Source organism: Podarcis pityusensis (genome assembly GCF_964106645.2).
Source record: "Podarcis pityusensis genome assembly, chromosome: 10".
Lineage (NCBI taxonomy): Eukaryota > Metazoa > Chordata > Lepidosauria > Squamata > Lacertidae > Podarcis > Podarcis pityusensis.
The window spans coordinates 21,303,708-21,319,160 of record NC_138035.1 but is presented as its reverse complement, the minus strand read 5'-3'; the positions used below and the strand labels follow the sequence as shown (position 1 = coordinate 21,319,160).

Sequence of the window (15,453 nt, the reverse complement as noted above, 5' to 3'; positions counted from 1 at the left end):
TTAACTTAAGTACATCTCCCAGCTTTTAATTACAGTGTCTGAATTTATCTAATTACTTGTTTTCTTCATTATCAATAGCCTCCTTTGCACCTGCATCAGAGTTCTCTGTGTTTTCAGTCTTTGATTCTGTTGTAGTTGCATGTAGTTTTCTTGCTAAATTACAAAAAAAAGTAACTGCTCTGGAAAGGAGGTAGAATGGGAAAGTCGTGCAAGCCTTTGAGGAAATACCGAAGTTTTTATATGTTATATAGGGCAATGGAAATGCTTTGGAAACTGCCCAACTGTAACTTAACCTCCTGTGAAGGACTCTCATTGCTAATAACATCCAAGACATCTACTGGACAGATGGGACATTTATCCCAGAAACTCAAAGAATAATGAACAGCTAAGTGCTAGGAAAGAAGGAGCGGGAAATTATGCTAGCCAGGGTGATGAAATAGGTAGAGCATTCTACTTCAGATCCCCACTCATTCAAGAAAACCACTGAGTAATCTTGGGGCCAACCACTATCTCTTAGCCTAACCTGCCTCACAGGCTTATCATGATGGTAAAATGCAGCTTCCCTGAGCTTCCTGGAGGAATTGGCAGCTGTAAATGTAATAAATGCAAAGGGCTCAGGACATACTTCCTCACAAAGTGCATACAGACTCAGTTTCCAGAAGACGTGGCGATGGCCACATTTTTCCATGGGATCATATACCAAAGGAATTTCCCCCCAGAAAACATTCCACCCCATATCACTGCCTTATCGTGATGTTCTTTTTGTTGACTGTATTGTCCCTTTTGTGTGTGTTTAACAGATAGGATCACAAAGCAGTTATGAAAATGGCTGGGAGCCTAGAATCCTTTCCTATAGCTCCTACAGGGGCATGGAAGAGACATCTCAAAGGCAGCCCTTGAAGAGATTAGAGGTATCCCCCAATGGCAGCCCTGGCAAACTGGCACACTACCCAAACGACTTCCATTACCACAGGGCTCTAACTGTGAGGCATGGCGAAAGCAAGAGATCCGGTGCCGTGCCTCCAAGGTACGCTCGCTCTGAAATCCTTGGCTACGGAGGCCAGAATGCTGCAAGCAGAAGGTATGCTGTGCAGAGGCAGTTCTACATTGGGTCCGGTAACGACACGGAGGTTGACAGCGTCCCAAACAGCCCACGGGTACCAGTCTATCAGCGTATTGGGACCAGTCGGAGCATGAACAACCTTTTGGAGAAAGAGAGTTACCCGACTTCTGGGTATGCCACGGGACAAGTCAGGACTCCTGTCGCTTCCCAAAATTGGTCTCAGAACAGGCAGTCTCAGAACAGGTCCAGCTGGCACCAGACGACAGTCAGGTCGCAGAGCACAAGGGAGGCCTCTCAACCAGCTTCCATCACCAGCACCACTGCCGAGACAGGGAGGAGGATGGCAATGACAGCAGCTATGGCAGCTGCAGCAGGAAGTGGACACATGCTTCAAGAACGGGCCGGCGCCATTGGATCTCAAGCAGGGTAAGGTTTAACTCCACCCTTTTTTAGACACACCAGGCACCAGTGCTTTACATCTTGATCTTATCTAGTTTTCATGAACAGTGCACCCAGTTCATGGGACTTTGCAAATCCAGCAAAGATCCTGACAAGGCTTAGCAATGTAAGAAAGCATCTGGCTTATCTTGTCTCTGTGCATACTCAGCAAATAGGCACTCATGGAGCTTATTTTATTTTAACCTTCCCATGTTGACATAGAGCTTACTGCACATGTATCTTACATAACATAGGCTGCAGTCCACTGCACATTTCCCTCCCATTGAACTAAATGGGGCTTCTGAGCAGACATGCTCAGGATTGTGTTGTTGGAATAAACTATCTTCCAAAGGCAGCAGATCATTTTTATTTCCACTGCTGTGTATTGGTTTCATAACAATATCTTGCTTTACTCATTGCTGGAATTCCTACTCCAGTCTACTGAGTCATAAGAACATGATTTTCTATACTCGGAAATTAACTTTGCAGCTGTTAAGGTATACAATGTCAGGAGGACAGAAAGGGTTTGTTCAAGATGTCAGGTCAGAACAAGAACTGAACTTCTGGTTAGGATAACAGCTGGATTGAACAGAACAGCTGAAATTCCCCAGGTGGCTTGTGATGTTTGCTGTCGATTCCAGGTTGGCTCAGTAGTGCAGATATAAGCAGCTGACATTTTGATTTCATCATCACTTGAGAAGTGTAGGAGAAAATGGATAGAGCTCAAAACACATTGCTTGAAACCGGCATTGAATGGGGCAGGGCATAATGAGTTGACTATCCAGTTAGAACCATTTAAACATTTTCAGTCAATTAAATTTAATCTGGTTGCTCTTTTCTAATGTTTAATATTACTTAATTTAAGGCTATTTTGGGGGGGGGGTTTAAGTACATGCAAAAATGTGGGTAAAGACTACTCCCTCTTAAGAGTCACGTGTTGGCTTCTCTGTCATGCTAGTTTGATGCATTAACACACAGGCTAACTGGGGCTGTAGTCCAACATCTAAGGTAGAACCTTGGAAAGGAGGAATCCTGTTGTGTACAGTGATGTACAACAGTAGCGGCAATTTATTTATTTGCAACTGTACTGCAAGTGACATCTGAAGCATGTGATGGTGCCACTCTTACCTATTACATTCTACATAGTGTGCTGAGATCTAGCAGGGCTAGCCCTACTGTTGGGTAAAGTGAGTCAGCCGTCTCAGGCAGCTGATTCTTAGCATCATAAAAGGACAGCCAAACATTGGCTATTTAATTTATTGTTGTTGCTATTGAGAAAGGAGAGGTGCTTGCCTGCTCCCAGAGCTACCATACCCAGAGCAGCTTAATCTCTCTTCCTAAGGACCTCTGTGAAGAGAGTTCTCCTAACAAGTCTCAGCACCTTTAGCCAACTACAGTTCCCAGAATTCTTTGGGGGAAGCCACGACTGTTTAAAATGGGCTCATAGTTCTTTAGATGTAGGGTGTGGGTGTGTGCCTTACTTTAATTTGTGCTTTTCCTGGTATTTTATACCCACTGTTTACTTTTCCCTCCTCTGTACCCATCTCTTTACTTACCTCTGCCAACTGCGGTAAGTTCATGTATTTCACAAAACAGGATATGGCCCATAAAAGCTTATACCACAGAAAGTATGTTAATCCAGCCTTCCCCAACCTAGTGCTCTTCAGCAGTTGTTGGGCCACAACGCCCATCAGTCCCAGCCAGCATGGCCAGCAGACACCATAGGCCAGGCTTCCTCAAACTCGGCCCTCCAGATGTTTTGAGACTACAATTCCTGTCATCCCTGACCACTGGTCCTGCTAGCTAGGGATCATGGGAGTTGTAGGCCAAAAAAACATCTGGAGGGCCGAGTTTGAGGAAGCCTGCCATAGGCAATGGGTGTTGTAGTCTAGCAACATCTGGAGGGCATCAGATCTATTACTTATTTACAGTGTTGTTTTTAATCAGGCTTGTTGCTTGACATTCGCAACCTGCTAAAGAACATCCGTTAGTTCCACTGGTGCTCATTTTGCAGTCTGGGCTTACAAAGTGTTAATGTTTAAATCACCCAGGAATCCAGAAGGAGAGATGACTCTGGAGCGTGCGGTAAATATATTGCAGACTGAAAATGCTTCGTCCCCTCGAGTCCTTCCAGCAGTTGTCTTCATACAGCATGAGAGTTTCCAGAGAGCAGAAGCCAGGAGGAAAGTGAGTAAACCATTTTCTTACTTAATGCGGCTCTTTACAGAGGCTACTCTTCCACACAGAGTATTGCATCTGGAGCTGGTATGGGAGAATAATGGAGCTAAGAGATACTCGGGTTGGAAGGACCTTCTGGATGAAATTCTCTTTGGATATTAGTTCATTTACCCCTGGATGAACCCCCTCCATGTGCTTAATATGCAGAGGGGAAGATGGGATCAGACTGGAGACAAACAAATCTACCTTTCAGCTTGAAATCCAATTTTATCTAGACTCCAAATCTTGGAGGAAAGGCTACATATTGTTACTTGAAGTTGCCGTAAATAAAATATTTTTTGGAATCTGTAACTTTTTAAAAATCCTTTGGCAGCAGTACTTAGGTGAGGCGGAGAAAGAATAATCCAGTTGACATTTTCTTTACTTTTACTGTTAAGGCCTCGGTGCTCTCTTATTTCAAATATGCTTTTCAATATTGCATGTGACTGACTGAGTATATGAGTTTCTGAGAGAGGTCCAGTGCTCAAAGTGGGCAGGGATGCCATCCCATTGCTTTTCAGTGGATGTAAGAACATAAAAAGAGCCTGCTGGATCAGGCCAATGGCCAATCTAGTCCAACATCCTGTTCTCACGGTGGCCAACGATATGCTTATAGGAAGCCTTCAATCAGGACTTGCACCAGGGCCCGCTCCCTTTCTGTGGTTCCCAGCATCTGGTATTCAGAAGCATACTGCCTCTGGCCATCCTGGGATGCTACAGAAAGCGAGATTACACTAGTGTCACAAAAGTCTCTTAACCTAGGCCCACAGTTGTTTCTGGACTTGGGGGAAGCAAATACTGCAGCAACAGGCACTTGCCCCAACCTTGCTGGGAATTAGGCCTTGGACTGGAAAAAGAAGCTCTCTACTGCAGTACCACTCAGTGGCGTAGTGTGGGGGGTGCAGGGGGGGCCGGCCGCACCGGGCGCAACATCTGGGGGTTAGGGGGCGCAAATCCACGGGTTAGGGGGCGCAAATTACTTGCCTTGCCCCGGGTGCTGACAACCCACGCTACGCCACTGGTACCACTGCAGCTCCACTGTTTCTGAGTTTTAACAAACAAAGCTCACACAATGATGCAGATGGTCTTTAACTTCACATGTCTTTTAAGTGCTCTCAATGACTAGCTTATTGGCCAACAAACCTTGGTGCCTCCCAAAGAGGGTGGCCAAAAATAAAGGCTATAAGTTTGCATAAAATTTATTTGTGCGCTAACTTTTCAGTATAGATGGAGATTTTGAAAGAATGGGATGTGTCCAGTGCTGGCCATACACTTGAGTAGTCCCATTGAAATTTATAGACATGACAAATGGGTTCATAAATTTACATAGGTCTAATTCTGAGTAGAACACAACCCGCTTACTGTAACATAGCCTATCTCACCACAGAATGGAAGTTTGTAGGGAAGTCTGTGTGCCTGCCCAGTCTACTGCACTGGGGCTGCCTATTGATGTGTAACTTCCAAGCCTGCCCTCCCTTTAAACTGGACTTGGACTAGTGAGCCTTGCAGATAGAGGATGTACAGGATGAAGCATGGTCACCCTTTTCCCAAATGGAGGTTCATAATTTTTTGAAACCATCAATTAAATCAAGCTTGAGCCCATCATAGCACCAGATATCAGCATCTTGCTCAGTATGGGTGTTAGTCCCTATGAACAAGAATAGGGTTCTCCAAACATTGTGGACACATTTGGAAATCTAAGAAACTGCCATGGGCACAACAAAATACCCATTTTACTGGGGGAGGGGACTTGTGGTACATCCCCCCCTAGGCAAAGCACCAACACACACAACAAAACAAATTAACTGCAGGCAAAAAAGCAGTCAATATCCCTACCAAAGAAGCAGACCACACAAACAACAACAAAATCCGGTTTTTAAAAAATGAAAGTGGCCTTGGTGAGCATCAAGGGTAGCATCGGAGGGTGCCATGGTGCCCACAGACACCATGTTGGATGCTCCAGAGAAGAGTCCTGTAGACCTGCTTCATGAACTGGGTATCTGAGGGGGAAAGGTTCTTGGTGTGTGCAAAGGCATGACTCTTTCTCAATCTGTATGCCTAACAAGTCTCCAGCCATAAAAGGAAGAGAGGACCCGGTGTTCCTTTACCAAAGAACATGTCCTCACCCCAGGGGTTTAGACTGGACAATCTTTGAGACACCTCCATCCTCCACAATTCAGTGTCCGTTCCAAGTCTATATTTAATATAGCAGTAGCTGTGAAAGCGTGTTGTGAAGCTGTTTACATAACGGCTCAAAAACTATTCAGACAACAGTATCTAATCTCTGTGGTCCATAACAGAGCAAGAGGAATAGACCAAACAGGAAGGGAGGAGGAGTAGCATCGTATATAAAAGATGTGTACACTTGTGAAGAAATCCATGAACTGGAGCATGAAAAGCAGATTGAGAGTATATGGATAAAAATTATCATTGAGAATTCTTGGAGAACAGGTGAGGTCCCTACAGACTGGAGGCAAGCAAATGTTGCCCCCATCTTCAAAAAGGGAGGAAAGGAAGACCCAGGTAACTACGGACCAGTGAACTTGACATCGATACCAGGGAAGCTCCTAGAAGAGATAATTCAACAGTCAGTCTGTGAGCATTTAGAAAAGAATACTGTGATTACTAAGACCCAGCATGGGTTTCTCAAAAATAAGTCACGCCAGACCAATCTGATTTCTTTTTTTTTTCATGGAATTACAAACTTGGTGGATTAGGGAAATGTTGTGGACGTTGTGTATCTTGATTTCAGTAAGGCTTTTGGTGAAGTCCCCCATGATATTCTCATGAGGAAGCTAGTAAAATGTGGGTTGAACGAGGTAACTGTTAGATAGATTGGTAGCTGGTTGACTGACCAAACCCAAAGAGTACTCATTAATGGTTCCTCATCGTCCTGGAAAAAAGTAACAAGTGGGATGTTGCAAGGTTCTGTCCTGGGTCCATTGTTGTTCAGCGCCTTTATAAATGACTTGGATGAAGGAATTGAGGGGATGCTCATCAAATTTGCAGATGACACCAAACTGGGAGGGGTAGCTAATGCCACAAAAGAGAGAATCAGAATTCAAAATGACCTTAACAGATTGGAGAACTGGGCACAAGCCAACAAAATTATTTTCAATTGGGACAAACATAAGGTTCTGCATTTAGGCAGGAAGAACCAGATGCACAAATGTGGGATGGGGAGCACCTGGCTTACTAGCAGTACTTGTGGAAAGGATCCAGGGGTCTCAATGGACCACAAGCTTAACATGAGTCTGCAGTGTGATGCAGCAGCAAAAAAAACTAATGCTATTCTAGACAGCATCAACAGAAGTATAGTGTCTGGATCAAGGGAAGTAATAGTCCCACTCTATTCTGCCTTGGTCAGACCACACTTGGAATACTGTGTCCAATTCTGGGCACCACAATTTAAGAAGGATGTTGACAAGCTGGAACATGTAGAGAAGAGGGCAAGCAAGGTGATCAAGGATCTGGAAACCAAGCATTATGAGGAGTCCTTGAAGGAGCTGGGTATGTTTATCCTGGAGAAAAGGAGACTGGGAGGAGATAGAAGAGCCATCTTCAAATACAGAAGACGGAACAAGCTTGTTTTCTCCTGGTCTGGAGGGTAGGACTCAAACCAATGACTTCAAGTTGCAAGAAAGAAGATTCTGACTAAACATGCGGAAAAACTTTCTGACAGCAGGAGCTGTTCAGCAGTGGAACAGACTCCCACGAGATGTGGTGGACTCTCCTTCCTTGGAGGTTTTAAAACAGAGGTTGGATGGCCATCTGTCATGGATGCTTTAGCTGAGATTCCTGCACTGCAGGGGGTTGGACCAGATGACCCTCAGGGTCCCTTCCAACTCTAAGATTCTACAAAGAGCCGCTGATTTATAGCAAGTTGTCAAGCATTCCCAGGGTGAGCTCTCCAAGACAAAGTATTGTCACTTTATCAGTGCTTTTCCTGGGAACCCTTTGTCCTAATCTGGGAGGGAAAAGATAGCTCTGTGCAGACCATTTACTCTTGCCTACTTCTCAGCAAAAGTCTAGTTTACCCAGCATATTTTTTTCCTCATGCACTGAAGTTCACATAAGTCTTCTGCAGCTATGTCTATTGCTGGCAAAACTATTTTTAACAGCCGTAATTGCCTTTGACTTTCATGACTAGAGGTGGCAAGTCAGCTATTGATGTGGTCCATCTAAACTTTGTGAATCAATCATATTGCACCAATTAAAGAACAATGCTATAGACACTTCAGCATTTCACATGGAACCATGATCGAATAAAATAGGCATTGGTTTCTTGTTTCAAGTGTAGCCAGTTACTGACTGCAGCTCCTGTTTGGCCATGCTGGCTGGGACTGGAGAATGTTAGGAGTTCATGAACACATGGAGAGCACCATGCGGCTACTCCTGTTCTGTTTTACTGAATTTATCTTCATAATTGAAGTCAGTCGCATAATTGAACCCTTTCAAATGCAATTCCCCATCACTTCCTAACCACAGAAAGTCTGTGTTTGTATTTCTAAATAGATTTGTTGCACCGTAGTGTTTAAATTGACTAACTGTGCAAACCTCCAGTTTTGGTATGAGGAGGTTTACACGGTTTAGTCAGTTTAAACACTCTGGTGCAACAGACCCTCTAGTTCTGGTCTGTGAAGGAATCCCTCCCACAAAAGACTGTAATAGTCTAGAAGCAAACAGTCTTGTCTGCAACTCATTCCACCAAAAATAAGGGTATTTTTAAAGGCTTGGAAATGGGTAAGAAAAGCATTTGTAGGAAAGTGTGTGGAACTGACTGAAAGCAAGAGGTGGTGTTCATGGTTCCATGCCAAAGCATGAGGGTAACAGGAGCTTTTGTTGAGTTTCACTTCTGCGAGTTCTCAGCACCTGCCAGCTAAATTCTTCATTCTACCACAAAGCTCCTCATCGCTGCTAAGGATTATGTAACATTTCCATGTTTTTGTACGTGCATTTCTGTCTCCACAAAGAGAGGTTTGTTCACCAGAGAAACCATTGCATTATATAACTTTGGACTAAAAGAATAAACAAGTTACTTCACTATAAACCATTCGATTCTGAAGAAGCTGCTTGCAAAACTGAATGTGTCATTTGACAAATTTCTCTGGAGTTGGAGCCCTAACAATTTCACCAATCTCGCCTATAGATAGGGGTATACCACCCAATGTACCAGCATACTATCAATGTTACATTATATTGATGTCACTATGCCAGCACTGCAGGGAAATGTATCCATGCAGATGTTTATTTGAAGAGAAATTCAGCTGTTTGGCTCTCTCTGGGTTTCACCCATTTATCTGATCCAGGAGTGGGGAAATGTCTGATCAGAGGCCAAATGCCTCTCCGCATCTGGCCCTCTGGACTCTCTCTAGACTATAGCTCCTCCTCTGCCACACCTCTGTCTTCCCAAGCCACAACCCCTCACTGTCCCTGCTTCACAGCTTCCTTGACTTTTTTTGCCCCGATGTGTCCTTGAACTCTGATCTTGCTTCTGGTTTGCCTGGATGAAGGGGTGTGCAAGTTTGTGTAAAAACTAGAGTTGGAATGCAGCTCAGCTTGTCTTGAAGACTGATGGGTCTGCCTGGGGAGAAAGTGAATAGACAGAGAGAAACCTCAAAACATTTCAAGGTTACTGACCTCATTTCCTACTTCATATTTGTATGTCTCCTGCTGAGAACATGCAAGCATAGGTCCTTGAATCTCCACCTTAGAAAAGATCCTGCTTCAAGCACGTATTTCCTTCAATAAACTGAGCTTTCCTCGTTTTCCAAACTCGGAGTCTCAATGTGCTCCTCCAGTAGGGAGGGATTCAGTGCTCAGTTCCAGCTTCTGCTGATACATTTAAATTTCACATGCCTTCAGCAGACCTATTATAAAAAGGTCAAAAAGGGCACCCATTGCTCTGTCCACTTTTGCCCCTGGGCCTTCTCACCGCCAACTTCTAGGCATAAGGCTGCCCAGAATTTGACCCTCAGACTGAAAAGGGCTTTCCCACCCCACTTTAAATGTTGTTGAACTGCATCTCCCACCATTCCTAGCCAGCATGACTAATGGTTGTGGATGGTGGGAGTTGTAGCCCAATGTTTGGAGGGCACCAGGTTGGGAAAATTTGGTCTAATCCGTAGGAGATAGGATGGAATGATTCTGTACCCAGTCTGTATTCAGACTGACTGGTATGAGAAGAAGCTGCTGCCAAGCCTGCTCCTACCTAAAAACATCAAAGGCCTTCATAAAGATAACATCACACACCCCAGGGCCATAGACAGCAGTCTTTGGCCAGCCAGATACCACTGGAAAGTGATAAGTAAATTGTGAAGGTCACGCCCTTTTCCTCTTTGCTTCTCATCTCACTTCCAGTGACATGCATGTTCCTGCTAAACTCAGAGGTGTCATTTTAGCCAAAGTATTCAATAGCCTCATAGCTAATAAACATGGGGTTGTTAGAAGCTTGACACAGAGTGGACCTAATGAAATTAAAAGACCTGCACTATTCACCTCTATTCTGTATGACTTTATTTGCAAAAGCATTTTCATGCTGCTTTTCAGCCCTAACAGAGGCCCCCCAGGGTGGCTGACAAGAAAAGAAAAATGCCACAAAACCTGTTTAAACCATAGCAATTAACACTGAGCATGAAAAGCCCCAGAGCAAGAGTTTAAAACCTTCCATCCGAGATTTAAAAGCATCAAAAGCCAAGCAGAATGTTTTTATTTTCCCCACTCCATCAGGGATGGAGCCAGTCTGGCCTCCCTGGAGAAGCAGTTCCATAACAGGGGGCTGCCACAGAAAATGTCCTGTCCCACATTCCCACCCACTAAATGCCTTTATCCAATCCTATTTAAAATTACCTTGGGTTGATTATTTGTTTATATATCACTTAATGTCCAGATAAGCTTTTAAGCCATTTACACGTATAAAAATTCAATTTTTCTATGTTGCTTGACCAAGTGTCGACTTCTGCCTCCAGATCATTTTTTCCTCCCTTTTTCATCACATAGAGTTTCACTGGGAAAAGTACAAAACACTATAAATCACCCTGATAAAGAAAGCAAACCTTCCCACCCCTAGTTGTTTTTGTAAAACAGGGTTGGATGTGCACACGCACATGTGCTTTTAAAGATGCATGCAGATGCCATGTGCCCAGATCAAAATGCACACCCCTTTCCGAGGGGCAACTTGTGACCTATAAGATTAAATTATCTAAGAAACATCTTTATTATGTTGAACAGTGGAGCAAAGGAACTCTGCTCCCTAACTGACCTCTACTCCCATTCATCTGCTGCGCCCAATACCACCCATGCACAAAACCATAAAGAGATATGCCAGGAAGCACAAAGATGAGCCAGATACACAAGAGGCAGTAGAGGGAGAATGTGGCGGGAGGGAGAAAGATACAGATGGGCAATAACAATCATTCCCTCTATATCTGATGTTCAAGCTGTGAGAGCTATTGGTTATGCGGCCAAAACAGAAACACCCATGCACAAGAATCATACTTTGGGAAACCTAAGTGTTTGCAGAAGTACAAAAAAGTGGGGTGCATAAGGAAGACTACCACCCCTCAAATAAACCACTAAGGACCCAGTATGTTCAATGGTCATCTGAATTAGATCATACCACATGCAGAAAGGCAGATCTAAAACAGTACAGGAGATACTTTTTTTACCAGTAGTTTGAAGGTGCAGATTTACAGCACAATATTTGTATCATTGCTACCGGATAAAGATACTGAAAATACTAAAGAAGAAAGTATTATGTTCATTGTTGGAACTTTGGATGGTATTTTTAATAGCTAGTCCATGTGCATCAGGTAGCGACTGTATCTCATGAGTGTATTAAGAACTGGAAGGTCATAAGTTCTTCCTTATTTCTGTCCCCAGTGTATTCTAAGCTCAACTGCACACACTCCCTGTTTGGGGAGATTGGCTTTGTTTTATCATGTCAAAAAGCAATTATCCTGGCTTAAGTCCAGCCCCACCTATTGACTTCCAAACATTAGACTCCTTAGCATGCTCTGCAGCTGCTATCTTTTCTTAATGTTTTTCTTTGCTTACACACCTTCCTCTTTCTCCTCAACAGGTTTACTTGCTAGGTGGGATTCCCAAGCTACTAGATCTTCTGAGTGTGCCGAATGAGGATGTGCAGAGGGCAGCATGCGGCGCTTTGAGAAACCTAGTCTTTGAAGACAATGACAATAAGCTGGAAGTGTCAGAGCAGAAAGGGATCACGACCCTGCTGAGATTGTTACGGCAAACCAGAGATGTGGAGACTAAGAAGCAAATTACAGGTAATTAAAACAGCACTGATGCATTGGAGTGCCGCCTTCAAAGTGCACAGACCTTTTGTTAACAAATGCTCTTGATTGTTACAGACACCCAAGGTCTAAATGTGGTGCTATGCTTAGTTTGGGGGAGGGGATTCCTAGTATTTTTATATGCATGTGGGAGCATCATCCCCAACCTGTAAGCACGTCAGCTGCACATCACGGTAAGCCAGACTGTGGTTCCCCAGGACTGCACAAGCTTCCAAAAGGGGTTAGGATTTGCTGCATCTCATGGTTGGTGAAGAGAAAGGTTAACCAAGAGTCTGGCTTTGCATGACACACTGTGTATAATCTTGGGTTTGCTCAGTGCATGGCAAGACTAAAACAACATAAGGGAGGATATGTGTATGATACTCCTCTCCAGGAGCCTGAATGTTCACTCCGTCACAGTAAACCAAAGCTGGCCACTTCAGTCTGCAGGTGGGGGTGCACATTTTGTGTGTTCTTCAGGAGTGGGGACTCCCTTAACTTAGAAAGCCAGCATGTCAGGGCGAAATGTAGCTCCACCACCCAATTCTGCTGATTATATTTAAAGAGAGGCAATTAGGTGAAAAATACTATGGGATTACAATATTGTGCATGTTACATTTTCTAACGGATTGTTCCTGAGATTGGGACAAAATGTTGGAAAGGGGACAACTTTGCCTTCATTTATCCCAACTTGTGGAATAACTTCCAGTGTTCCAGGAAGCTGTGAATTTCTTGTTCTTAAGCTGATTCAGGAATTACTGCATGAGCAAAGCCCTGATGTTCTTAACCCATCAATTGCAGATGATTAAATAGAGGCCTGTGTAATAATGTAACGGCATTGCACATGATAACAGAGAGTGGAAAGGCTTGGGAAAGGAACAGCAAGCCAGAATTTCCCACTCTCTGAAATGCTGACAGCCCCTCTCCAGATTAATCACCACAAATTAGGCTGTTGGGGCTGCGGAAGGGGTGGGGGTGAAGAGTCTTCAGAGAAGTTGATAATGTTAACCTCTGGTAACACCTCTGCTGATTTTGTAGCTAGCATGTCACTGCTCAGGAATGTTTGTGGAGTCGGGCAACATGTGAGAGCTAGGAGTTGTCGAAATCTCTGGTGGGAGGATGGGTGCCTCTTTCTTGGTGCTTTTTCCGAGGGTTTTTTTTTGAGAAGCCAGCATGAAAAACCTGCAGGATGTCTTGCAGATGTCAGCAGAAATTCCCTATATGATGGTGGGAGGGATAAGGTCTGCTTTTCATAGCTAGACTTCATTTTTAAGTAGCGAGGCGTCTTAGATCTTTCCAGGTGCAAGGTTTGCTTTAATCTCAAGGTTGTATTGCTCTTTCCTTCCCGGAGCTGTGAGCTCCACCTGTCAGAGATAACAAAAGTCCTATTGTTAAAAGCCACGAGGATAAAATATTAGAAAAGTCCTGCTGGAACAGCCAGAAGACCTGCTTAGTCAAGGATCTAGTTTCCTACAGTGGCCAACCAGATACTACCGGGAAGCCTACAAGGAAGGGCTTAAAGGCAACATCCCTCTGTTGCGCCTGTTTCCAATGCCTGGCAGCTTGCCACTCCATATAGCCAGCATGCCTAATGGCCCGTGGCCTGTTTTACATGTCAGAGCAAGCCAGAGTGGCTGTCCATGGCCGCAGGAAGATGCTGGCTGCCAGAGAGGAACTTGCACATGTTTCACTCCTCCCTGGGCTTTTCAGGTCAAAGCCAGAGGGCAACTAAGCAAAGGGTTTGTCTTGGCATGTACTGTAATCTGAACCTGAGATACGTCTCCTTAACTGTGACCTGTAACCATAAGATGAACCTTAGCTACCAGATTGTGGTTAAGGAGAAGAAACTTAAACCACAACTGCACAAAACCCTATGCCGAACCTTGACTTAGCTGCAGTGCTGCCCTGACCTAAAAAGCCTAGGGATGATGATGATGATGATGATGCCACCCATCAGACTGGGTTGCCCCAGCCACTCTAGGCATCTCCCAACAAAAAACAGTAAATGCACAATGCAACATCAAACACTAGGTGTGATATCCTCTTTGGGAATAAGCACGTTCATACTAAGCCATGGTTTTGGCGCTGCGGGATGTGTAAACCTTACCTTCCATGAATTTGCCTAATCCCCCTTGAAAGCCATCTAACCTCCAGTCTTATCAAGAGTTGTTTACTCAGTCCAACTCTTGTTTTGCCCCCCCTAAGCAAAAGTAAACTAAGGTGAAATCCTCTTGCATGCATTGGCTTTGTCTTTCCAACATCCGTCTGCTGCCAGGGAGGGAAGAGGTTCCCTTCTATTTGTTCAACCATTGAACATGAAAACACGTGTAAACAGTGGCTCATGAAACTGTAGCACTGGAAGGGACCATCTAGTCCAGCCCCCTGCAATGCAGGAATCTTTTCCCCCGTGTGGGGCTTGAACTCACAGCCCTGAACTCAGCTCTAGAAACTGAGCTATGCAAGGAGCTAACAGCATTGCCACAATTCAAAGGCCTTTAAGGCTGCAATCCTGAACATGCTAGGGAGTATTTCACCCTGCTGGTGAAGGCAGGTAATACATTTAGTAGTTGTTAATAATAATGTGTACAGTCATACCTCGGGTTGAATGTGCTTTGGGATGAGCGCATTCGAGTTGCGCTCCGCGGCAACCCGGAAGTAATGGAGCGTGTTACTTCTGGGTTTCGTCGCATGCGCAGACGCTCAAAATGATGTCACGCACATGCGCAGAAGTGGCGAAAAGTGACACGTGCATGCGCAGATGTGCCATCACTGGTTACATTTGCTTCTAGATGCAAACGGGGCTCCGGAATGGATCCCGTTCGCATCTAGAGGTACCACTGTACTTTATCACTCTGATCAGTAGCCAAGGAGTAGGGCTGGCAGAGATGGATGTGCTGTGGTAAATGAGAAGGGTGTCCATTGTCCTCTGTAATCCCTTTCCCTGTCACACAAGAAAAAGCAGAATAAATTATACAAAATGAGGAAATTATGCACACCTGCATGGTTTAACTTATGCAAATCTGCATGGTTTTAGTATTCAGATCCTGGTGCACATTCTAAGCAATAGAATTTTGTTTTTGTTTTCTTAAACACTGTGTCATGTACACAACTGTGGCTTCATGAGTCCAAGGGAAATTCTCAAATGTATATAGTATGTGGAAATTGCTTTCTCTTCCATCACTTAGCTGCCAGGACTACTAAAGCGCCTTTCTCAAGGTCATACAGAAAGTCATGAAGCTGTAGCTCCAAGAAACTGGCTTCATTTCCCATTCCATCAGCAGCAAATGCTTTGCAGGGGTTGAAAGGCACTTGGAAGAGGAGCTACGAGCGAGCGAGTGCCAGGGCTGATAGGAACCAAAGCTTTCTTTATTATGGGGTAATCTCGGTAGCGACGGAGAGAGGCAAAGCCGAGGCAGCCAAAACAAGCTTTTGAAAGGGAGC

General features: G+C 44.4%; 1 protein-coding gene and 1 long non-coding RNA gene across 3 annotated transcripts in view; both read left to right on the top strand.

The window, feature by feature from the left end:
- LOC308486885 overlaps window positions 1-15,453 on the top strand; it is a 151,752-nt gene that overhangs the window by 105,175 nt on the left and 31,124 nt on the right. The gene's annotated exons all lie outside the window — the stretch shown is intronic.
- The window catches only part of PKP2 (plakophilin 2), a 45,365-nt gene that overhangs the window by 13,569 nt on the left and 16,343 nt on the right, over window positions 1-15,453 (top strand). For both annotated transcript variants that reach the window (XM_081024011.1, XM_081024010.1), the window contains exons 3-5: window positions 801-1,489; window positions 3,553-3,688; window positions 11,799-12,006. In XM_081024011.1, the coding sequence (XP_080880137.1) occupies window positions 801-1,489; window positions 3,553-3,688; window positions 11,799-12,006 (1,033 nt within the window). The remainder of the gene's footprint in view (window positions 1-800; window positions 1,490-3,552; window positions 3,689-11,798; window positions 12,007-15,453) is intronic.